This window comes from Callionymus lyra, chromosome 1 (assembly GCF_982586985.1).
Source record: "Callionymus lyra chromosome 1, fCalLyr1.hap1.1, whole genome shotgun sequence".
Classification (NCBI taxonomy): domain Eukaryota; kingdom Metazoa; phylum Chordata; class Actinopteri; order Syngnathiformes; family Callionymidae; genus Callionymus; species Callionymus lyra.
The window spans coordinates 32831181-32856213 of record NC_141818.1 but is presented as its reverse complement, the minus strand read 5'-3'; the positions used below and the strand labels follow the sequence as shown (position 1 = coordinate 32856213).

The window sequence follows — 25033 nt, the reverse complement described above, 5'->3', positions numbered from 1 at the left end:
GAAAAAGACGGGTACATTGTTTTTTGTACGTTTTTAATGTTGTTTTAAATTCTTATTTGTAATTCGGATTTACCCAATAGTCTAATTGTCTGACTCTCTTCTGATAATTCCTAACTTCTTCAAACGCACCACAGCCACGTACTCGTCGACGTAATGACGTCACGCTGAGCGGAAGATGGCTGGATTTGTGCATCTTCTTTTCTCTCTTCTTTCTTTACAAATCCTAATGAGATGTAGTTCACCAATACGTTAGTTTATCGGCCGGGCAACCAAAACATTTGGAGTTTTTGGGTTTTTGGTGTAGAAGCTGATTTTGGTGAGTTAATATCGAACGATAACGGTATTTCGAGGAGTGGTCTTTGAACTCGTTTTGCTGTTTTCATTGTTTTATGGCCACAGCCTTACAACTCACTCTGTCCATGAACTGAAGCTAACGTCAAATATTATACTTATCATCGTTATATAACAGTAAGATAAGCTGTGGTTAGATTGGAACATGTCAACATTGGCCCATCGATTGTATTTATTGTATTATTACTGGAACAGCATAGGTCAAAGTTACGTTTCATTGAGCTTTTGTGGGATTGGAATGTCAAGAATCGATTTAAAAGGCATAAGTTGAAGAACTACGATGATTATTATTATTATTATTATCATGTGATTTAAATTCAGATTCTGATTGGTTGATTTAATTCTTTACCCCAGACTACTATTGTCTTTGGGGTTGTCATTGTTTTGTGGCATTATTACCTCTGCACATTTGAAGTAAAACGAATAAGTAAAAAAGAACTCGCTGCTAAACAGTAAAAATGTACAAACGCTGAAGGGTAAATATGTTTACGTAAATAACTTCTTAAGTTACTGCTTCTTCTTATTACACTTAATTCCTTTCTTTAGGCTCACATGAGGGAACTCAGACAGCTGTGTTTGTTGCCACGAGGACAGACTGATAAAAGCTTCTTGTTTTTTTCCCATTCCTGATTAGACAGCGGAAAGACAGAGACGACATCATCATGAGGTGACGACTACTAACACGGACTGATGGCAAGGTAAAGCCCAAGCTTTTTAATATAATACCTTTAATTATCACGAGCACAAGGTCAATACACACAAACAAAAAGATTACAATTCAAGTATTTAAAATGATAGTTCACCAAATAGTCGCTCATTTTCTACTCACCCTCATGTCGATTAAGAGTTGGGTTTATTTTAAGAGTATTCGTTTTGTTTTGTTTTTAAGCCAAAAGCCTTGATGTAGCAACTGGATTTCAGTTGTCTTCGTCTTCATCTTCGACCAAAAAGACACTTAAAAACATCCAAATATACTGCTCGTCTGTAACGTCCCTCTTGTATTGAAGCCTCGAATAAGGAATTATTCTGGAAAAACTTAAATAAGTCTATTTCTGTTTGTTTGTTTGTTTTTTAGCCCATGTGATAAACATCTGAGCTGCAGTTGCTACATTAAAGTGAAGACACATTTTTTATATATATTTTTTTACTATATTTTCTATAACTTTTAAAAAGGAACAGGTTTCTCTGCAAATATACTCAACCCTGAGTCGACATGAGGGGTAGTAGAACATATGTGAAGGTGCATGAACCTCTGCCTAATTAAAAAGAAAGGTCACTATCTTCCATCAGATTACATGAACATGTGACATGTGTGTCCTTCTTCTCTCCTGCAGGATCAGCGTGTCCTGCCTGCCGGCCTCCTGGTACTGCAGTGTGTCCCTGCAGTCTCTGGGCTGTGCTCCACGTCAGAGGCTACTTCTGCTGCTGCTCCTCTTCCTCACCTCTGCCCTGCTGCTGCTGGGAACCTACCAGAGGAGAATATGGGGCCCCCAGAGGAGGCCCGGGGCACATATCAACAAGTGGGTGTCCCTGCAGCATCCTTGCATCACATGACAAACTCTGAGCGGGATTTTGAGTCTATAGAGCCACATGTGAACGTGGAAGTTTGGAGAATGGGAGGTCTCTTTTCATCTTCTTGAAAAATATAAAGGCAGTCCAAATCTATGGATCAAATTTAGTGTCTAAGGCTTTGAATTTATTACTTATTTTCAACCTAATTTTAGTGATATTTTTCTTTTCTTATTTTTTTAAATATGTTTGCTGTATCTGTAAATAGATAGATTGTTTATTGTTCCCCGAAGGAGAAATTATTTTGTCCTCCAAACAAACATCCATAAATACATGTTAAAACAATCAAAACAAATACATGAATGCAATCAAATAAATACATACAAACGTATAAACCAGGGGTCTCCAAACCGGTCCTCAAAGGGCTGGGGTGGTGCAGCTTTTTTTTCCAACCGATCAAGCATGTGCAGTTTAACCAATGAGGTTTCAGGTGAAACAAGCAACACCAGACTGACAATGAACTGACTACACTCTGAAGACTCCCTGTATGGGTTGATGGGGTGCTCTTGATTGGCTGGACCAAAAACCGGCACCACCCCGGTCCTTGAAGACCAGTTTGGAGACCCCTGATATAAAAAAATATAAAAAGACGTAAATAACTAATTCAAAAGTTGCCAACAAAAATTTAAAAACCATAATCTAACTCTACTGATCCACTTGGGGTTGTGACCCTAGTCCAAAGCATAGATGACACCAACTACCTACAGCTTCTGACTCTCAAGAACACTTTTTAGAAGACGAGTGGTTCTGGATCCAGAACTGGGATATCAGGTCTCTCTGCTACCTTCCAGGTTCCTGTCCAGCGTGGAATCCATGGAGGCCACCGACATTCTCAACGTGGCTCTCAACTATGGGATCGTGGTGGACTGTGGCAGCAGCGGTTCAAGGGTCTTTGTCTACTACTGGCCCCCCCACAATGGTAACCCGCACACCCTGCTGGACATCCGACAGATGAGGGACCACAACCTCAAACCAGTGGTGAAGAAGATTAAGCCTGGTGAGACAGAGTGTGGCTCGACTGAAACGCTAAACCTCTGTGTCGTCATCGTCATCAAATGTGTGTGTGTCAGGGATCTCCACCCTGGCTCAGACTCCCTCCTCTGCCAGCGACTACCTCCACCCTCTGTTGAGCTTCGCCGCTTCTCACGTTCCTCAGCAGAAGCACAAGGAGACACCACTCTATATCCTGTGCACCGCCGGCATGCGACTGCTCCCCGACAGGTGAGAGATTATTCAAAGTATCACAGAAGACTTAATTACATCTATATATGGTCAAGTTTGGTGGAAGAGTTAAGTTGGGAAATGCATAAGTTGTTTTGTGTGTTCAGCCAGCAGTCCGCGATCCTGGAGGATCTGGTTACAGACGTACCTGTGGAATTTGATTTCCTGTTCTCCCGCTCGCACGCAGAGGTCATCTCAGGGAAGCAGGAAGGTCAGAGTTGTTGTGTTCCACAATCTCCACGTGGTCGACACACAGTTAACAACGCACAGTGTGAAATCGAAAGAGACCCGCATAAAACGTGCAATACTTGTTTCAAGATGAATAATTCATCTTTTGTGTTCTTCGCTCAGGTGTGTACGCCTGGATCGGCATCAACTTTGTGTTGGGTCGGTTCGATCACGCCGACGAGGGTGAGTGCCAACGCAACGACTTGACTTTCTGCAGGTTCTAAAACTGTCCTTCTAGAAGACGCCGCCACCGTGGAAGTGACGACGAGCTCCCAGACACAGCAACCAATCAGCCGACGGCGCACGGTCGGGATCATGGACATGGGTGGAGCCTCGCTACAGATCGCTTACGAGGTTCCCAACGCCATTAACTTCAGATCCACACAGGAGGTGAGTTTGACGCCAAGAAAGTTTGAGTAGCAAATGTGAAGCCTTTCTAATCAGCATTATCAAAAAGCTAAAACGTTACTGTTAAAACACAACCACCAATGTACATGGTATGTCATGAAAACTGTCTCAGTTCACGATCAGTAGTAACGTGGCCCCTCACCATATACTAGTTTCCATGGTCCGCCATCGTCCGGTGGAAGATCGTGGCTGCAATGCAAGCACAGTTTGTGTAATTTGGGTTTTACTGACTCGTCCTGTCGTTCCAGGAGGAAGCAGGCAAAAGTCTCCTCGCCGAGTTCAACCTGGGCTGTGACGTCGAGCACACTCAGCATGTGTACCGGGTCTATGTCACCACCTTCCTGGGCTTCGGGGGAAACATGGCGCGGCAGCGGTACGAGGACCAGTTGCTCAACAGCACGCTGGCAAAGAACCGGTGGGTTAGCTTTAGGAGCTTGAAGGCCAGTGCCATTGTGTGACACTGCCACTGTTGCAGCTTCCTCACCGCACAGACCGGTCTGAGGGAAGACAAACCCTACCTCGACCCCTGCCTGCCCGCCGGCCTGTCAGACTCCATCGTCAGAACCAACCGGACCTTGTACCTGAGAGGAGCGGGAGACTGGGCTCGGTGCCAGCAGGCGGTCCGACCCTTCCTCGGGCTCCACAACGGGACCATGTCACCAGGGGGAGTCTACCAGGTGGACCTAGAGCACAATTTAAATGGAAGAAGAAGTGTAGCCAGAATTTTCGTGAGCATTGATGAATTTCCTCACAGGCCCCCATCAACTTCAGCAACAGCGAGTTCTACGGCTTCTCAGAGTTCTACTACTGCACGGAGGACGTGTTGAGGATGGGCGGTCGGTACAACAGCACCAAGTACGCCCGCGCCGCCACGGTAACCGACTGCACACACTCGCAGAACCGTCGGTCACTAGCAGGCTTTTCCTTGATTTTCTGGGACACGTGTGTTTTTCTCGGTGTTATCTTGATCTTTTTAGTATATATATATATATTAGCTTTGTTTAAGCGCTTTGAGACCCTGGTCTAGAAAAGCGCTATATAAATACAAATTACTTACTTACTTACATTTGCTTTCAGGACTACTGCGCCACCCAGTGGTCGACGCTCAAGCTGCGACTGGACAACAAGCTGTTCTCTCAGCAGGCTGACGTCGGACGACTCAAGTAAGTCTTCTGTGGTGTCCAGGATAGCCAGGGTCACTGGAGGGAGTTCTCTTAAACTAGAGAAAGCATTTTTTTTTCCAAAGAAACTCTCACATGAAGACATTTCTTTAAAAAAAATGTTATTTAAGTCGTGACTATAGTTAAACGATTTTCTTTACTACAAAAACTGTGAGAGTATCTTACCTCTAAAAGAAATTTGTTGATTTTTTCCAAAAAAACGGTCAAACACTCAAATCCAGAAAATGTGGCTCGTACAAAAATAATCACATGCATTAATCTGCACGTGCAACGAAATACAAACACTTTTCAATTGTTCATCCCAATCAACGAATAACTGGATTTACAGTTTATATTCATTCATTTAAACATTTCCTAACATGGACCACATACTTTAATTTAAATTAGTGGTGTAAATGTTTGTATTTTACATACAGGGTTATAAACGCAAATACTTAATTTACAGACAACTTATTTCCTACTACAGCTTATTTGAAACATCTTAAAGTGGAGTTTAACAAGAATAAAACTGTAAATCAGTAACTTAAAGCACTGAGTAATGAAGATGATGATGGAGATGCTCTGATCGTCTAAGCTTCACATGAATGTGTGGCGCAGCACAAGTGTGATTCTTTATAAAATAAAAGCGTTTTGTTTACAAATGAACAAATCATGTGACGGTGTATTTATGAAAGTGTTTTTTAAGGAGCTCACTCTCCTATCTCCGATCATTATGTGATCACATGAGGGAAAACCGGCTTTATCTAGTTTTATTCTGCAGCTTCAGTTTGATAAAACGTGTCGGGAAGTCCGACCTTTTTAACACTCTTTTCCTTATTGATACATACGGACTTTGATGTGGAAAAGTATGTCCGCTTTTTTTGAGCCTATGACTCGTTAGTACATGAGGCCCCAGGTTTTTGATAGTGTGCTACGTTCAATTGACTCCCCACTGACCTCTTGCTGGTCTTTCCTCAGGTACCAGTGCTTCAAGTCCGCCTGGATGTTTGAGGTTCTCCACTCGGGCTTTCGCTTTCCTGACAACTACCAGAGCCTGAGAACCGCCCAGCTGGTGTACGACAAGGAGGTGCAGTGGACTCTGGGGGCGATCCTGTTCAAGACCCGCTTCCTGCCGCTCAGGTAGGCAACACTACTTTCCATATTACACCTAGCATGGAATCGAATTTTTTTTTTTTAATGTAAAAATATATATATATATTTTTTTTTAAATCACTCAATGTTATATTTCAGTTATATTACATAAAGAAGAGAATAGAAAAAATTGTGAGGATCATCAAGAACATGTCTCTATTCAGGGATCTCCAGCAGGAGGCGCTGCGTCAGAGTCACCCCAGCTGGCTGCGTCTGTCTTTTGTCTACAACCACCTCTTCTCTCTCTGCATCCTGGTGGTTCTATTCGCCATCCTGCTCTACATCCTGCGCCTGCGCCGGATCCACCAGAGGGAGCAGCGTCAGACCGAGGTCCTGAACCTGCTGTGGGTCGAGGAGGGAGAGTCCTTGCTGCCCTGAGACTTTTCACAGTCCCTCTTGCCCCGAGAGAGCTCCCGGTATCTCTTTCAACATCACAGCACGAAGAAAGAGAAAAGAAACCGAAGCGGATCGCCTCAAAACTAAAACTCAGGAAGCGTCACTGGATCAAACGCTTTGGTGCTAATTTTAGTTTCCTAGAGAACAGCGTCTCAAAAGAGCCTGCAGCAACGTCTGGATGAATATTTTACTCTGAGCACCAGAGAAGAGGTCACGTGACCAAGCTGAGATGTGGTCTACAGAAGACAAATGAAGGCAGCAGGACCTTTCCACACTCATCTGTTAAGTTGTATACAGGACTGGGACCTTGGATGTTTATGTTCAGGGCTTCCAAGTCAAGGTCAAGCAATTTGACCCATTCTCACACCAAACTTGACATTTCTCACGCTTTACCCATTTAATACTCTTTATTTTCTCATGATAATAAACGTTGGTCCTTTCTGCGTGAATCTAGCCATTCAAGGAAGACACCACACAATATCAACCAATCAGAAGCAACAAAAGACAGGTCTTTCATCACAGCATCAGAGCTGTCACTGAACTTTACAGTATATTTCCCAAACGCCATTCAAAAGGTGGAAATTAACTTCCAGATTTCAAATTAAGAGCATCATCTACTGACTCCTTCAATAAACATCTTGAGACCTTTTTATTTTTGCAGGCTTTTTCCTGATCTTCTGGGACTGTTTTGGCCTTTTAGAGGTTTTTAATTTGTATGTATTTTTAACTGTGTATTGCTTTAGATTGTTAAAGAACTTTGTGACCCTGGTCACAAATAACTATTACATACTATTGATTATGTTTAGCAATACATTAGCAATTTACCTTTATCTACAATTATTAATTGGATGGTTTTGTTTTCCTGGGAAGAAGCCACAACCCACTTGTCCCCTTCTTACGTTCTCCTGACTCTGCTACACCTACTGCATTGTTTATCATTTCTTGTTTGTCTTGTTTTCCCCAAAACTTTGACTTTTGTCTTGACATTCGAAACCTGACTCAGGTCATTTTCTGAAACGTGTCAGCCCTGATTGGTTGTTGGACAGAATCGAGCTAGCTGACCAAATAAATACATAGATACGAAAAACGCGGAAGTGTCAAAAATGGTCACTCGTGTATGAACGTCACCACGTTCTTGGCACCATGTGGGATGCAGCGTAGAGCTATAGGGGAAAGTTTGAATGAAACCGATGTTGATTTAATGCTATGTTTTTAATTTGACTTTTAAATAATTGCATATTATTTATGATGGCAGCTGTTGCCTAGCAACATGCTAGCTGCTGTGTCAAAATCCAAAAGATTATTTTACATCTGTCAGTGGTTGAATAGTTTTTACTTTGTATGTTGTATTATGGCCAGTGATCTCGACGCCAAGGAAGACAAGTCATAAATGTGACCTCAAGGTGTGAGTGAAGAGCAGCAAACTACACTAGAGAGTCCTGCTTGCGTAAAGTACATAAATCGGCAGTTTCTCACCTTCTGTTGGACGGGACCAAATCTGTGTTGGAGCAAAGTGCAATGATCCAAATGTGATGTGAATTTAAAAATTAAAAACATTTGTTTGTCAGTTTTTTGTCATTTTTAGTAGGTTAAGGTCAAGTAGGTCAAGTTAAAAAAAGAAATAAATCAGACATGTATTTTAAAAAATATACTTTAATACAACAGCTGCATATAAATATTAAAATATACATGTACAGGTTTACAGTACTCACACCGAAAGAACAAATATCAAGCTTCTATTTTACGGCACTTATTTTGATTTTTTTTTTTTGTGTGTGTGTGGTTTCTCACTCTGAGTCGATTAAAGGTTTTCACTGACATTAACAGTTAAAGGTCGAGCGTGGCTACAGACGAGGCAAGATTTTGCGAACACGACATCATGGAATGTTTTTCGCATTTCGGTCGTCAAATCCAGCAAGTAAGCGTGCACGACTTTTTGACTTTCTAGCCACATGGACACATGATGGCAGCAGAAACGACTGGCTCGATTTAGGGAGGATCACTGGCTGTTTCTAGCTTCCTGCTGTTGAATATTGTACGGGGAAAAAAAATAAATAAACCCTTTTAAAAGACCACTTTTCCTGCAACAACAACAACTCAACTAGCTAACTTTTGCAAAACAGTTTGGTTTTTTTTTTTTCCTTCTTTGGTCTTCAGTAATTTAAAAACTGAATCATAGGGACAGTTATAGTACATTTCTAAAAGATGGATACTGACTGGATGTGCAGCAATGGTACTGAGATGCTAGAGTAGGGGTATACATGTTGGTCAACCAAGGTCGGGGGTGGTAGAATGCCTTAATAGATCCAACATCTGATGTTTTTTTGGTACAAAGGCAAATCTTTAAACCACACAAAAGACGGATGTTGGATGACAAAGTTTTGATAATACGACAAAAAACATTTTCATCTTGAACCTATCTGCGTCATCTGCGAACACTACGGAATGTATTCAGAGCCAAACTTTCCTCCCAAATGAGAAACCACAAAATTGCTTCCAACCTCATGGTCAGATGACACCATTTGCCAGATTTGCTTTGTGTTTGTTAAAGTTATATTTCACCCAAACTTTGCATATTTTCTACTCGACCTCATGTCGACTTATGTTGGGATTCTTTTCAGAGTAATCTGTTCCTTTTCAGAGTTCTAGGTAAAAAAGTTTGTTCATTTTAATGTAGCGACTGGAGCTCAGTTGTCTTCATCATAGTCTTCAAAAAGACACTGAAAAACAAACAAATATTGCTCGTCTCTAACGTCCATCTTGTATTGAAGCTTCGACATGACGAACCGTTCTGAAAAAACACGACTAATCAATGTTTTAAGGTTGTTTTTAGCCGACTCTACTAGAACTAAAGCCTAAATCTTGCACTTTTGTTGGAGCAATGTGTTTGAGTTCCTGCCTGAAGTCTTTCCTCATTAGAAGGCCGATAACTTCCGCAACAAACAAATCTAAAATACAGACTAAGGTTAGTTTTTTCAGAACAGTTCCTCATGTAGAGGCTTCAATACAAGATGGAAGTTACAGACGAGCCGTATGGAGGTATTTAGATGTTTTTAAGTGTCTTTTTTGGAACAAGAAAAAAAAAAAAAAAAAACAGAAGTCAGAAAATAATCCCAACATTAGTCGACTTAGGGTGAGTAAAAAATAAATTGGTATTTTCTAGGAACCATCACTTCAAAAGGCGTGTTTGTAACACAATGTGATAGCAGTGTTTGTGAAATAGTGAATCGTGTCGTCAAATTTAGAACGAGTAAATGTGAGGCCAGCCAATGTTTCATGTGAGTGACTGGAGAAAGCCTGGTGTGGTACAGAGAGCAAGTTTTCATAATCAACATATGTTAAGCTATACAACACTAGCAGATGCAACAATTACAAAAAAGATTATGCGGCCTTGAAAAAAAACCATCAAGTTAGTGTAACAACTGGTTAAATGGTTGTCGTGTGTTTGCCCTTTTAGCGCCGTGTACATGTTGTAAATGTGTGATTGTGTTTCACAGGACATTGTAACAGAGCTAGCAAATTTTCTCCCGGCGAGCCAGTCGTTTCTGAACTTGTGTTAACGCCTGTCAGGAACAATTTATATAAAAAAAGAAAAGAAAAAAAGCTTGCAAAAGGAGTTTTGTCGTTCTCGGATACAAAGTCGTCTTGCGAAGGTGCTAGTCGTTTCACCACAGTGCAATATATAAAGGAACTTAATTGTCCGACAATATTTAGAGACCTCGGACAAGCCGGTCTGCAGCTTCGGACCTCAGGAGAAAAAGGCTACAGTTGAAAAGTTAGAACTGCAGTGCCAGCCATCGCGCGGACAAATGCACACAATTCGTCGAGTGTTCGTAATTACTAACCAATATCGCAAACTATTACTCCAATATATTGCTCACAGATTTCACAGTGAATGTTCCAGAACAAAGATGGACAAAATTATGCTTCGATGGAAGAAAAATGACTCTTTAAGAGCGCATGTGTCTTAGCATATATGCTAACAAATCAGATGAGAAGAGTACATAGCAGAATCTGTGACTTTGGCTTAAGATGAACATGTCCTCGAAACAATGTCAGTGTTGTACATTTTTTTGTTTTTCTTTCCATTAAACCTTCGGGACGTAGTGACCCGACTCAAAGATCAATATGCTCGTCTGTCAGACATGTGGCGTAGGCAATCTGCGTAGCATTGACAAGGAAAAGATGAAAGAAAAACACACTTGAAGCTGTTCTCTATATCTGGAGTGATTCTACTAGTTTCGTCTTTGAGAAAGGTGCGCTACATATTCAAGGGGGGGGTCGGAGGGGCACGGCAGGGGAGTGGGGGGGGGGGGGTCACGTCCCTTTTAAAGCCGCCACAATTAACCGGGAGGAGGGCGGTGGGGACGCGTCCTCCTGCCAGTGTGCGGCTCTCGGCAACAGTAGTGCAACAACGCCCATCGTCCGTTTGGTCGCCGTGACAACGTGGGGTTGGCGTCCGCATTGTTTGGTGCTCGAGTGGTTCAGTAGAATCTTTGGTCAGTGTGGGTTTAAGGTGCACTTTGCCGACCAGACATTAAAGCTGCAAGAACTTTCGGATAAACACCCTCTGAGGCCTGAAAAAAAGACTTGGAGAAAGAAAGAAAAAAAAAATAGCAGTGTTGCCATAGCAATGGCATTTGTTGCTGACAATCCTCTCGAAGAATCTTAAATATTTTTAGAATGAGCATTAGCACATGTGATGACGAGTATTCTAGCATTAGTGTAAGCACATGTCCTGGCATGTTCATAAGGATATATGCCAACAGGTGTTCTAGTACGACTATTAGCAAGTTTTCTCGCACGTGTATTAGCATACGAGCTAACTGGTATTCAGCATTAGCATACTTGCTAAAACTACCCACTGCTTCGTCGACATCATCAGCTTCATTTACACAGTGTTACTTTAAGGAATCGTCCTCGGTAAAACATGGCTGCATCTCCTGTAGCTGCGACCCTCCCCTTTTTAATGTGCAACCCCCCACACCATCACTGCGCCCCCTCAACAGCTATAACCTACTAAACAGTGCAATGTCTATTAGAGGCACGATGGGAAACGATACAACACACAGAGGAAGCTCTACACACACACACGCACACACACACACACGCACGCACACACACAAACACACACAGAAGCAGCTCTGATCCGAGGAGGGATGCTGTCGGAGTGTCATTTGGCCTCCTCCTCCCCATCACCGCCCTATCTTACTTCTGTGAGAGTGAAGATGCGCGGCAGAAGAAGGGGGATGGGAGGGAGGGACTCCGGGTCGGTCTAGTTGACCGCCTCGTCCTTCTCCCTCGGGGCGTCTCTGCTCTGGAGCTGACCTCCTGCGCTGGCTGCCAGGATCCTCTGCACGAAGTCCTTAGTCCGCCCGGCGACGAGGGGACCTGCGGGCAGAGAAAGAGTCTAGACAAGCTGGTTGTTGCTGTTGGCCTCTGATCTCAACGATCTCAATCAAAACGTCACCAAATGTAACTGATCCGAGGCGAGGAAAACATGTTCCACACTGACCGTCCGACTGTCGAAGGATGTCCTGGAGGCGCTGCGTCATACCGCGCTCATCCACGTCGTCCTCCTCGCTGCCTTCCACCTTCTGCCGGATCACCTCCTTGATCTTCAGTAGCGCCCCCAGCAGGTTCTCTGCACACACATGACTCGACAACTTAGGACAAATGTCAACAAATACACCTAGAAAAAAGAGAATCACTTTAAAGGTTTAATTCAACTTGAAAATCTAATCAGGCTTTTCAACATCCATGCAATGAAGATAAGAATTTTGTCAAGGAGAAGCCCAATGGTTAAACATTCCTTTTTCGAGTCACAAAACTAACATTTTCGTTGTCTGAACAGATTTATTTCTTCGTTCAACTAATGTCTCTATTTGAGAATCTTAGCCACATTTAATTTTTAAATGATAAACTTCATTTGAAAATGCTCAGTTTTTCATTTTTTTGAATCATAAAAATTCAACATGGTTGGAAATGAAAAACAGTAAAAAAGAAATGAAGCATGGAAGCGTAATAAAAAAAAAGTAAAGTGTCTGTGCGTGCCTGCAGTTTCGGTTTCTCGCCACACTGAAGAAAAACTCAATACTGAAACTTTGGGGAATGTACGGAATGTTGGAGAGAAAAGAAAACTGTACAAAAGAAGTTCTGGTGAAAAGAAAGAAACTGAACTCATCTACCTCTATGACAGACTGAAAGAAGAACTTGGTACTGGCTCTGTACTGACCGTACTCCTGGTTGAGGCCCCAGAGTTTGATCTTGTTGGCTTCGTGCTGAGCTTTTTTCTTCAGCCGACAGGCTCTAAAAAAAAAAAAACACACACACACACACACACACACAAAAACAAAAAAAAAAAAAGTTGAGAGTTGTATCCGTTGCTTCTTTAAAATAATATATAAAAGGTTTTATTCAGATTTTTTATTTTGTTTCACCAAGTCTTGTTTATTTTTTTTTTAAATATTCATAGGTTTGAGTGAAAATGTCTGATTTGGTTTATTCTACAACTTTCTTCTGTAAAATTTTAATCATTGTTAAATACAATTTTGCCTACATTACTTTGCTTTCATCCTAGACCTAAAACATATTTTACAAGACATTGAAAATCATTATTTTGTACTTTAGATTATATATATATATATAAACATTAAGAAGTGTAAAAAAAATGGCGACTGAATGTGTATACTTTTTTTTTTCTTCTCCCCAATCAAGTCGGACGTGAAACAGCGGAAACATAAATTCCTGCATATGGAATGTAAGGATGAACTCTGTCACAGCCGAGTCTCCAACGCTCCCTCGAGACCTGAGAGTGTCTCGTATGCTTCATCCCAAAATATTCCCATAATCCTTTTCCAAAATAAGCCCCTCCTCCCCCCTCCCTCCTTTGCTTCTGAACTCTTCATGACCCTCTCCATTCCACCGCCGTGGTTCTAATTTCCTTTCTTGTCCTGATGCAATTTCAGGAAGAGAAGTAACGGTTACGGAAGCGATTGAGCGAAATCCTTGAAGAGAAACAGGAAGTGGGAGTCGTGACGGTTGGTGCATGACAAACAATCGGTTGTACCTGGACGCCAATTTGTTTTTCTCCTTGCGAGATCGGGCTCTGGCTACGGCAGGGAGCTCGTTGACTGGACCCATCCCGTCGATGGCGGCGTTTAGTTTCTGCATCTGCTCACCAATGTTGTGGAGCTTCTGAGGGTTTGGAGTCAAGTCGCTGGCATCGGTTTTCCGAGCCTTACGTCGACCTTTTTTACCTGCAAACAACTAGAGTCAGTCTCTATGCTGTGGTTTGTGTGCGCGTGTGTGTCAACCTTCTCTCCGGTACAGTGTGCTCGGCAGCGTACTGGAGCTCCAGGAAAGTGACCAGCGTACGTCGCCCCCTATTTTTTTTTTGCTGGACGACTCTCTACAACGGCGGTACTCCCAAAAACAGCGCCGCTTAGCAGGTCGCTCCCCAGGTAGCTGGGAAGGCTCGGCCTCCACATCTGCAGAAAAAAAGGAACGTATGGAATCTCAAATCTTGTCAACATCAAAACTCTGACTGTGGCTGTTGAGTCACTTCCTGTTGGTCATCATAAAGCGCAAACAGGAAGTGACGTGATCATTTCTCACAGAACATTATATTTAATCAAATAAAAGGTTCAGGGTTCACCGAGAGTTTCTAACACACACCAGCAAATTACAACCAGTCCAGCATCTCTGCACATGCACTCAGACCCAATGAGATGATCGCTGAAGCAAAGATCACACATGAACGTTTACACACTCGGTTGTAATAGGTTGGTTTGACCCTTGTCCGCAGTCCTTGTTGTTTTTGCATTCACTAATCCATCTAATCTGCTTTCAATTTAAGCCTTTTCATCTTAATCCGAGTTAATAAAGTCTGAATTTCCACTACTTAACTATATGCATGTGTCAAATCTCACCACATTCAAATTCGGAGGAGCTATAAAGTTCCTCCTCCACTGCAGTCTCCTCTGCTCCAACCTCTTCCTCCTCCTCTTCTTCTTCTTCATCTTCTTCCTCTTCCTCACGGGCCTCCTCCTCCTCTTGCTCCTCTTCCTCCTCCTCCCCGCCACAGGCCTCCTCATCCACTCCGTCCTCGTCTTCTCCAAGGATCTCCTCCACCACTCTCACCTGGGCATCCGGGTGGTCCGCCGGTACCTCAGGGATCTGGATCTCCTGACTAGGCTGACCTCCTTGACATAGGGAGTAGTTGTGTTCCTCACTGCAGTGCTCCATGGCAAGACTGGCGGCAAAGGCTGCTTCCTGGTCCTGTGCCACCTGATAGACCTCCACCGTGCCTCTCCGATCCATCCCACCGCACCCCCCGTCTCCAGATGTTTGTGATTTATCTATTACTACTGTTGTAGTACCACTCGCTAGGATCTCCTGGTCCACAAGAGATCCCGGGGGCACCGACTTGCTCGTCTCCAGATTCTCCTGCTGCTCCTCGCGACCACGCCCCAAACGACACATAAGCACCGTGTCTTCAGAGCAGGCCAGCAGCTCTCCTCCCACGCCCAGTTTTGTGTAGCGGGCCATCTCGTCCAGTGCGGACACATCCCAGCGCTCTGGGTGCAGGTCCTCGCCCAGACCCCCGTCGTCCACCAGGTCGCTCAGGAGCTCGAAAGGCCGTTTCCGCGGCGATGCTGGCGAGCCCAACATGAGGAGGACACCCTGAAGGAAGGCAGACATGATGTAACCGCGACCTCGTTGAACTGGGCATTACATTGGGACAAAGACTCACCTGGTCGTACTCTGTCCTGCCCCCTTGTGGTGACATGGCCAGAGGGTATGTGCTTAGCAGAGTCCTGTGGCCCACGTAGGCCTCGCCAAAAGCAGGCTCCATCCCATTCATACCCGGCTGAGCAGACAAACGCGCGTTAAAAGATGAGATCCCTCAGAAGGTCTGAGGCAGGAGTTTTACCTGAGGCATGCCCGAGGCAGGAGGGGGGCGTCGTGGTCGCACCGCGAGTTCACAAGAATTTGGCTGCAGGGATTCAGAGAGGTGAGGATGATGGAGAGGTCAAAGCCAAGCTCAATTCTCTGACCTATTTTGAGGGCAAGGAGGGGTCAGAGGTCACAGAGCTTCACATGTCGCAGCTAGCCTCTCGCCTGCAGGGACAAGAGACAGGAAGTTAGATCTGTAGGAAGGGGATTATCGTTTATTTTGACCTCAACGCAAATTCTCAATGAAAATAATGGCGTCAGAAGTAGAATGATAACCTGGAAGTCTCCAGCATTACATGGACGTGTAAAGCCCCATCACTGAGTCAACAGGCCTGGTGAGGGGCATCAGGAGGAAAAAGAGAAACCCTTGCGTCATCACCACCACAAAATGAGTCTGAGAGAAAGTAGGCAAGACTACTATGGTGTTCTCATTAATCCGCTTCTTTGACTCCACCCACCTGCTCTACACTCCACCTGTGACATCATCACATTGGCTGCTAACAAAAACCTGAAACCCTCTCGCACACACACAATTTGACTTCCATTAAGGAACCATCACACATGATGAAACTAGGAGCAACACACACACACACACACACACACACACACACACACACACACACACACACACACACACACACACACACAGGATGAGGAAACCAGCACTGCTTTGGCACGCAGCATGGAAAACTAGCTCACCCAGTCAGCCACTGACACACACATGCACAGACACACACATCAAAACAAATGGCCTGTTTGAACAGACAAGACTGACAATCTTCCTGCAGGCCCAACCACAAACACACATTTAGAATAACTTTTAAAAGACAGTTACAAAATTATAAACTTCTTTTTCTTTTTTTTTCATGATCAAAATTGCAAAATGTTTTTTTTTCTAAATCCTGCATTTTTTCCAGCCTTTCTGTGTGAAGATTGTTCTCTACGTGTTAGCATGTTAGCACCAGGCAGTCCGGTGTTTATCATAGAGGTGATAACTTTCTATTGTCTGTAGGTGAACGGTTGTGTAAACAGAATAAAACAATTCAAAAGTTTAACATTTCCAGTGAGGAAAAGGGCCAAAGAAACAAACAACGAAATGTACATTTTAAAAATGGGAAACCAATCTCAAGCTTTCGCCAAAAATTTAAACAGTGAAAAGTTCCAACTGGATAGTTTCAATGAAAACAAAAATGTGCAATGTTGAAACAGAAACTTAAAAAAAATGGTTACTGATTGAGGATGTAACAAAATATGTGAGACATCCACGGTCCCACATTTCCAAACAATGGTTAAGTTGTTAAAGTCAAAGTTTCAAATATTTAAACTTTACTCATTTTCTACTCACTCTCATGTCGACTAAAAAGGAACAGATTTCTCTAAAGATAATTCCAACCCTTAAAGTCGTAGGGGAAAAAAATGGTATGTTCATTTTAGAATGAAAATCTCCGATCAAAAATACACTCAAAAACATCCAAATAAATACTGCTTATTTGTAATGTTTCTCTTATCGTCACACCTTAACATGAGGAGTTATTCCAGAAAAAAAAACAAGTCTGTACTTTGAGCTTGTTTTTTAGCAGAAGTTTAAAGAATAACATGCTACACAGAGAGGAAGTAAGTAAGTAAGTAATTTTTATTTGTAATTGTATAGCGCTTTTCCAGACCAGGGTCACAAAGCGCTTAAACAATCAAAACAATATTCAATAAAGTATATACTTTAAAGGTCAAGATAAAACTGATAACACAACAGGAGTTCCAGAAAATCAAGGAAAAGCCAGAACAAATAAAATCTTGTTTTTTTAATCGCAGGCGCCTTTAGTCTACAATAACTCAACAGATTACTAAATAATCTGAAGCCTTAAAAAACATGAGTAGAATTTAACAACTGCTCTCGAGTCTCTGGTGAAACAATAGTCCAGGGAGCCTTTTGGAATCACTTTAAAAAAAAAATTAAAAAAAAAGATGTTTGCTTAGAAAACTGAAAAACATACATATTATATGAAATTAAGCGGATGTTGTGGAGGCTCTCCATCCATGTAACAGCAACTGAGGATGACTCCGCAGATTTCCATCTTTTGATGTTTTTAAAAATAAAAGTTATGTAATTTGACAAAAACCTGTGCATGCATTTCAGAATATGAAGTTTAAACGTCTGGAGGAATCTGCAAATCATGCTGGACTAGACGAAAGAGGTCAGAATCCGTGAAACCTCGTCATCCTGAGGTGTCAGGGGTGAGAGGATGAGGGGGGTCTGACATCCAGCGCTGATGGCTGCGAGTGTGGCCGAGAACAGAGCAGGGGAGCCCGGGCAGCAGCATCAGTGGGGGGGGGGGGTGTCTGGGAGGCCAATTACCCGAATTAAATCAACCCGAATTCAGCGAAGGAAGGGGTTTCTGTGGGTAAAGGCGACTGTTGTTGTCTGTTGTAAACTTGACTATTAAAGACAAGATAAAACGCGGTCAGAGGCGGCTGGGCTCCGGAGCGTCTCCTCCCCGTGTCCTTGCAACTCGTTCCCGTTACAGAGCACAAGTGGCCCGGTCCTTCCGTCCGCGCCTCCCTCCGTCCGCGCCGGGCAGGTTTAGCCCTCGTGTCGGGGGGACACACAGCGGTGCTGTGAACCCGCACATCTGGAGGGGACTGGCGGCTGCAGCGGAGGACAGAAGGGTGCCATGGTGGCAGAGTCCCCGCATGGCACGAGAGCCGAGCCGCCGCGCTTCCTTAAAACCAGACCCTCAACGGTAGAAAAACAAAAAAAACGCACATTTCTGCTTCTGAATAAACGACGATTCTTACCGCGGACGTGGAGCCCCGAGAGTCGAGAGACGCGGATCCTCTCCGGCACAGACAACAATGAAGCGGGCGCAGCTGGCACTGCCACCGGATGTCCAACATGAATAGTTAATCCCAAAATATTCCCGCACATGTGGCTCCCGAACCTCCCTGCTTTACCGACTTTATTCAATGTTCAACTTGTGTGGAATGAAACCCAAGAGCGAGTTTTTGGGGGCTTCTGATGGTCCACCTGCAGGTGGACACGTTATAGGCCCCGAAATTATAATCCACCATAATCCCTAAATTCACCAAAAACACCCGCACAAAAGCAGCAAACTGGAGCAGAATCCGTGTCGCGGGCCTGACTCTCGGAACCACCGTGAACACAGAAGCATCTCTAGCTCCACACCAGACTTTTATTATGCTAATGAGAACGTTAGCTTCAAATGGACCCGGAATAAAAGTTCACATCCGAACCAGACCCGAGTTTCTGTCCGCTCCACGTGAAAGTGGCCATTTTAACCAAGTCATCTCAAGTACTTTAGTCCTCGCTCGTCTGTCGGGAACTTGCCTTTTTTTTGTTGGGGTGTGTGCGTGGGTGCGTGTTTCCCACGGAGCGCCGCTCGCCTCCTCGCGTGTCCTCGGATGTCCTCTCGGGGGGAAGGCGCCTCTGGACCGGGGCTAAAATGTCGGCCTCTCCTGTCTGAGCCCCGCGGGTCGCAGCAGCGGCAGGCGGCAGGAGCGGCAGAGGCGCGCGGGTCGCTCGAGCCTCGACCAGGAAGTGAGTTTGCGCCGAGAAGACGTTTGTTTGTTTGTTTGTGGAGGACCAGGAGGACCAGGAGGAGTCCGGAGACGGCCGTGGGACAGAGGAGCCCCCGCTCTCCTCCTTCATTGACTACCAGAGGAAACGGATTAAGATGAAGAATATGTTGAAGTGTTTGGTGTACATGGAGGAGACCTGGTGTGTATAAAGGAGGGGGGGGTCATATTCTCACCTGTAAAGTGAGTAGTAAACACACCTGAGGAAGAAGGAGGAAGTGTCACGGAGAGGTGGGAGGCATTCAAGTTCACCAGCTCCGAGACGAACGCGTCAAGAAGCGGCAGGAACGAGCAACATCCGGGCAACGACCTTCTGAATAAAAATTAAAAAAAAAGCGTAGGATAGAATGTAGCCGAATAACTTTTATTTATAGCCGTCTTTTTTTCAGGGCTGAAACAAGACGTCTTCATATACGATGAGAGAACGGAACACTTTAAAGGAAAAGGGTGTCAGTTCTTGTTCATCTTATCCATGTATTGTCTACAGCTGCGTCTTTCTGCGAGAAGTCAGCCATTTAAACGGTATAGTGTGTGCTAGTTCTTAAATAGCTTTATTGGACTCTGAACTGACGAATAAAACAATTGAATCTAAGCTTAACACGTTACTCATTTGGGTTAGCGGTCTGCTTTTATTGTGAAATGTATTATCCATGTTTCCGGGTGAAATACGGCTACACGCGACTGCGAGCGGAAATAGTTTGTTTGAAAAACACGGCGTCGTCAGAGGGGCGGGGCCATGCGACCTGTCTTTAAGGACAACGAGAGAAGCGAAACTATGAACCCGGTGACCTCTGCAGGGCCTCCGAGCTCTGGGGCGACGGCTCTGTGGGCGAGTTAGTGGGGCCTAGAGGAGCCGTACAGCGGTCTCTCTGGAAACTCGGTTAAGACGGGGCGATGAAATGAAAGAAGTTGGAAAACTATTGGCCCAAATAAGTTTATTAAATAACTTCAACACTTCTTTTTTTTAATCACACATTGAGTGAATATTATTACTTGTTTATAACTTTTGTTGTTGTGGTTCGTTATCAAATGTTATTGTTGCTCAAACTCCAGAGCATCTGATTCGAACAGCATCATTTTACCAAAAAAAAGGGTAATTTCTACTTTGCATTTTCTGAAAAGTTTTTTTAGTTTCTAGACATTTACATCATGTAACAAAGGCATGAATTTATTCATATTGATGTTTTGAGAGCAGGCACCTTTTCAACACATCAGAGACAGAATATTAATAAATTTCCCAACATTACATGTTTAGTAATAATATGGTAGTCTTTAAAATATACAAAGTTTGACCAAAATTGTTAGCAAATAGCTTAGCTATCAAGTATACCGTTCAGTTTTAACAACCTTCACGTTGTATTACAGTTTAAAAAACCTAAATACCAGGAGAAGCGTCCTTGAAAGAGCAAGAGCACCTAAGCATTAATAAAGTATGGAAAATCACAGGATGGACTTTTAAATAAATTATACTCATTTAATGATGCAATATTGAAAATGTAGTTTTAAAAATTGGGAATTATCTATGAATAATTATTAGACAAGACAACAACAAATATTTACTTTTGTTCATTTTTATTAAATTCAAATGTTGACCTTTTTAAATTTCGTTATAATAGGTTAACTTGAGAGACACCAGATTCATAAATATAACCGGGTAAGAATTGTCTAAACGCAAATCATTTGTCTGAAATAAACAACTGAACTTAAGCATGAATAATAGAAATGGAAGCTAGTGTTAGCGTCCACAAGGCCTGATTTACTCTATTTTTGACCGTTTATAAAACCCAAAGAAAGCGGTAGAACTATTGCAGCTCATATCCCAACAGTAAAGCTTGGCTTTATAAAAATCACAGGTTCAGAAGACGGTGTGACTAGAAATAATAGCTGCCATTAAAAAAAAATTAAAAAAAACAATCTGACAAGAAATGACTTTACACTTTAGAAAGTGCCTGTTTAAGAGAAAACAATCAGTCCAATAGTCAACAATAGTTTTATTGAGTTTTTCCACAAACTGACATCACAACTGACTTCAACACAAACACAGTCACACAGTTACATCAGGGATTTTCACTTCATGTGCTCATGGTGACAGAGCCAGAAGCAGAGAGGGAAGTATGGGCAAGAACATATGGGAGAGGTTTGTCAAGTGTGAGAAGATCCTAAATTGAGTGTAAATCCAGTTTAATAGGAAGAATAAGCCTTTGAGATGCAGCTACTTTCTCTAGCCTTGAGTAGCTAAAGGCATCAACACGGAGGAGGGCGGATGGCTTTAGCTCTTCAAGAACATCTGGAGTTGTGGACTGATTGATTGTTTAGCGTGGAATACACAAGGCCAGTGGTTTTAAATTCTACATGTTTATCATGGGCTGATGTCGCTCAGATTGACCCGTTGTCTACACAAAGTAAATCAAGCCTTGTGATTCATATGTCCAACTGCAGAAGTAAAATGCACGAATCAGAGCTCAGTTGACGCCGAATGCTTTCAAGAGGAAGAACAGAACGCTGGAGTCGCACCATGTCAGATGCCGTCACCTCAACGAGGGAGGGCTTGAGGAAAGGATACAACGCAATTTGGTCTTTCTAAAAAGTAGCTGTATTTTGATTTTGATTCTTTTTGGCTGAAGCAAAGTAGTTTTAAAGAGAGAGGTTGCAGGGAGACAGACACGGGGGACAGGAATCAGGGGCACAGGAAGTCCGCTGAGGTGGCGGCGGCATGTGCTCTCCAGGTTTTGGTTTTCCCTAGGTCTATATATAAATACCATAATTACACCAGCCAAGAAGGTCATCTGATCTTCCACTTTTCTGTCTTCACAAACAATGAAATCTTCCCCAACTGTATGTTGTGTTAGCTGATTTAATTTCACCACCATCACCCTCCGTGTGATTGAGCTAATTATTACCAAAGATATTTGCAGTGGTTCAAGGTAAAGGTCATCATCACGCCCTCCGTGTTGAGCAACAACAGTCCTTGTACTTGGCTAAGCGTCTGGTAGAGATTCAAAAACAGGAAAACCTTGCACTTTCCAAATTCTCTTCCAGACAGCAGTGACCGAATGTTTTTTAATCTTATATTTTCACTTAAAATAGAATACAATCTGATTCCTCTGATTCGCCATTTTGACTTTTCTCTAACTTAACATGAGACTTTCTATACGAACTTGAGAGACAAAACAAGTTTTTTACTTAAAAAACAACGACCACTGTGCCCTGAAGTGTAATTATTGTTAACAAATGGCTTTCCGGAGGTTACCATCGTGGACAGTCGTCGCTGACAGAACCTCTTCACAGCCCGACCATGTGATGTGTCACTGGACTGACATGCTTGCTCAACAGTCCATCCGGGTTGTTAATGACAGCCGTTCAACAAGAGCCTCTCCATCTGGTAACAACACGTTTATACACACAAGGACTTCACCGATAACATGAAGACATGCAAGTGCAAATGACGTTGATGTGGTTCAGATGAAGGTCCTTGTGTCTCCAAGTCTATACCTGGTCTACACTCGTTTGACCCAAATCTCCACGATGTGAAAGTGGTCCAGACTTGTCTGCATCTACAAGGCTGAGTCAGGTCTTCAAGTGAAGACTTGCCGAGCCAAAGACATTCCAAACCATTGAGGGTTCTGGACCAAAATGGATAGAAAAGGTTCAAAAATGTTCTAAAAATGATCGGTTTAGCTACGTTTAGGCGTCAACTCTGATAGTGATCGATTCAGTTCCAAGATTGTCTGGATCAGGCCCAAAATATTATTTTTGAGAGTCTAAATGGGTGAAAAAGAACAAGAGATTTTAGGAGTTTATGATAAAGAGGGAGCATGATAGATAGAAGGGAGAGCAGGACAGAACGAGGGAGAATTTGTTAACAGAGAGCACACACATACACACACACACTCAATCTTACATCACACACAATAAGAGTTATGTAACGTGTCACATGCACGCTGAGGTATTTACGAGCGTCAAACTTCAGCGTCTATAAAATAAATACTAATTCACAGTTGAACCACAGAAACCAAAGTATGGACAGATTGCACTTTTTTGAGAGCTGCAGGAGTAACTCTCACGGAGAACCATGTATCTCCGCCATCAGACCTCAGGACACTATTTGTGTCGACGAGAGTCTGAAACAAAAGAACAGACGTCAGGTGGAAAGCCTTTGATCCAAACAACCATCATGAAATTAAAATACGTATTTGTACAAAGCTTATTGTGGCTCCAGGTTTAAGACATGAAGTTTATCTGACTCATGGAATACCAGTGTCAGTCAAACCCATGGATGTCCAAGTTGCTTGAGTACAAAGAGATCAGATTGTTTAACTTCCTCATGTGAAAGTTAAACAATCTCTTCTCTCCTCGCACTGTTTTATGGGTGTGGAATTGTTTATTTTGTCTCTTTGCATATGGTCTTGTGTTTCAGCTTTGTTTTTAATGCTGAACATTTGTAGTGTTTGAACAACTTGAACATAAGTCAATCGACAACTCACCGTGTTTTACTCCCAGAAGTATCGCAGGTACCAGATAGTCTCATTCTTCAGCTGCGGTCCAAACAGAGGGTTGGTCTGTGCCAGGATCGCTATCAACCAGCTGGAGGGAAACACAACAACAACACAGTCTGAACCACATGACAAAAAAGAAGATTCTAACCAGTATATTGAAGATGTTTTTTTTTCTATCGTTTTTCTCGCAGACAGAGTGGGTGCTCCCTCAAGTGGTAGAAAAGTTAATCACATTGATCATGCAGGTTTATTTCTGACACTTCAACATCTGAGGAAACCGAGTCATGATGGGATTTATGGTCTTCTCACAAACGCAGCCATTGAAAAGATAAACACTCACAACAGGTAGCAGCAGACGGCGGTGAGGATCAAGCTGGTGACGATCACACTGAGGAAGAGAAGGAAGTCACACAAAGGTCAATTCGTGTATATGACACATTCCTCACTTTAACATACGACGTTTTTAAAATACAATAATTCGAATTTAAAAATCAGTGTCTTTGCGAAAACTGATTTCCGCTTTTATTTTGACAGTAAGTAAGCATTTCCGGTTTCAGGACTAATCACAAATCTTCCCCTCGCAGCTAATAAATTGAATTTTTCAGGGGGTTTTCACAAGAAAGTCGTCGTTGTAAAGTGTAAAATAATTTTGAAATCTTATTGATTCTGGGACCTCAATTTTGGAGGCGAAAGATGGTGGTTCTCGGATGATACGGTGGACGCAGAATGACGCATCCGTCCGCCATCACTCACACACATATGAATGAATCGAGTCTTTCAAAGGAACGAGTGTATTTTTAATCGAGTGTTTGCATCGTTAATACAACAAATAGGTCAAAACACTTACCCTCTGTTCGGTCCTTTGGGCACTAAAAACGGGGCTACGACCCCCACCAGCGCCCACAAGGTGGTGAAGCAGATCATCGGTAGGGCGAGGGAGTGAGACACCATGGTTCTGGTCCAGGACGTGCCGAGAAAAACGGAAGATTAACGTAAATGACTCTGGTGAGAATCACGGAGCATCGATGGCCTATTTCTTATCCTCCCGTCTGTTCAGCAATAGCCCCGCCCATCTAAGCGAGCGTGGCTTGTGATTGGACGAGAGAAACCAAATATGATCTCTGATTGGAGGAGCCTGGTGTCGATCAGGATCATGGACCGCTTGAGTGCCAAGAAGATGTTGAGCTGTCGATCATGAGGGAAATTACTAAATACATTAATAAAACAATAATTTAAAAATATCCATTTGGGAATTTGTATTGGTTTAATTGTCAATGTGAGTAAAAAGTAAAAGTTTCGAACAAAAAACATTATTACAATGTGGTATTGAAAATAATATAGATCAAGATCCAAATTCATATCCAAAAAGTACATTTTAAGTAAGGATGTAGTTTTATTGTCTAATTTTGCATCCTTAAGTTTTTGTTTTAAAACATATTCATACTACTTAAAGGGAACGTCCTCATGTAGTGATACACTACAGAGTAATAAAGCTTTTATTTC

The 25033-nt window shown here is 42.9% G+C and overlaps 3 protein-coding genes across 7 annotated transcripts; 1 reads left to right on the top strand and 2 right to left on the bottom strand.

Moving 5' to 3' along the window:
- Window positions 1-164: 164 nt before the first annotated feature.
- LOC148089100 (ectonucleoside triphosphate diphosphohydrolase 7-like) lies at window positions 165-8052 on the top strand. 2 transcript variants are annotated; one of them, XM_087802992.1, is made up of 14 exons: window positions 165-316; window positions 986-1049; window positions 1686-1871; window positions 2712-2917; window positions 2991-3141; window positions 3249-3352; window positions 3493-3552; window positions 3611-3759; window positions 4026-4192; window positions 4253-4454; window positions 4532-4651; window positions 4855-4940; window positions 5916-6077; window positions 6254-8052. In XM_087802992.1, exons 2-14 carry the CDS (start codon window positions 1042-1044, stop codon window positions 6465-6467), a joined length of 1815 nt encoding a protein of 604 aa, XP_087659118.1. In that variant the 5' UTR covers window positions 165-316; window positions 986-1041; the 3' UTR covers window positions 6468-8052. The 2 variants fall into 2 exon arrangements, with proteins under 2 accessions (XP_087659118.1, XP_087659110.1); XM_087802984.1 differs by having other exon boundaries at window positions 3608-3759.
- A 68-nt stretch (window positions 8053-8120) lies between these two features.
- LOC148089099 (uncharacterized) lies at window positions 8121-19349 on the bottom strand. 4 transcript variants are annotated; one of them, XM_087802973.1, is made up of 10 exons: window positions 18787-19349; window positions 15545-15608; window positions 15421-15483; window positions 15241-15357; window positions 14417-15170; window positions 13802-13975; window positions 13555-13744; window positions 12721-12794; window positions 12001-12129; window positions 8121-11876 (listed from the first exon to the last, which is right to left on the bottom strand). In XM_087802973.1, the coding sequence occupies exons 3-10, from the start codon at window positions 15427-15429 to the stop codon at window positions 11761-11763; spliced, it is 1563 nt and encodes a 520-aa protein (XP_087659099.1). In that variant the 5' UTR covers window positions 15430-15483; window positions 15545-15608; window positions 18787-19349; the 3' UTR covers window positions 8121-11760. The 4 variants fall into 4 exon arrangements, with proteins under 4 accessions (XP_087659099.1, XP_087659083.1, XP_087659091.1 ...); XM_087802957.1 differs by having other exon boundaries at window positions 15421-15608; window positions 18787-19110; window positions 19211-19289; XM_087802965.1 differs by having other exon boundaries at window positions 15421-15603; window positions 18783-19347.
- A 1659-nt stretch (window positions 19350-21008) lies between these two features.
- On the bottom strand, window positions 21009-24563 carry atp6v0e2 (ATPase H+ transporting V0 subunit e2). The gene is made up of 4 exons (XM_087802937.1): window positions 24378-24563; window positions 23871-23918; window positions 23519-23618; window positions 21009-23155 (listed from the first exon to the last, which is right to left on the bottom strand). Exons 1-3 carry the CDS (start codon window positions 24479-24481, stop codon window positions 23525-23527), a joined length of 246 nt encoding a protein of 81 aa, XP_087659063.1. The 5' UTR covers window positions 24482-24563; the 3' UTR covers window positions 21009-23155; window positions 23519-23524.
- Window positions 24564-25033: the final 470 nt, after the last annotated feature.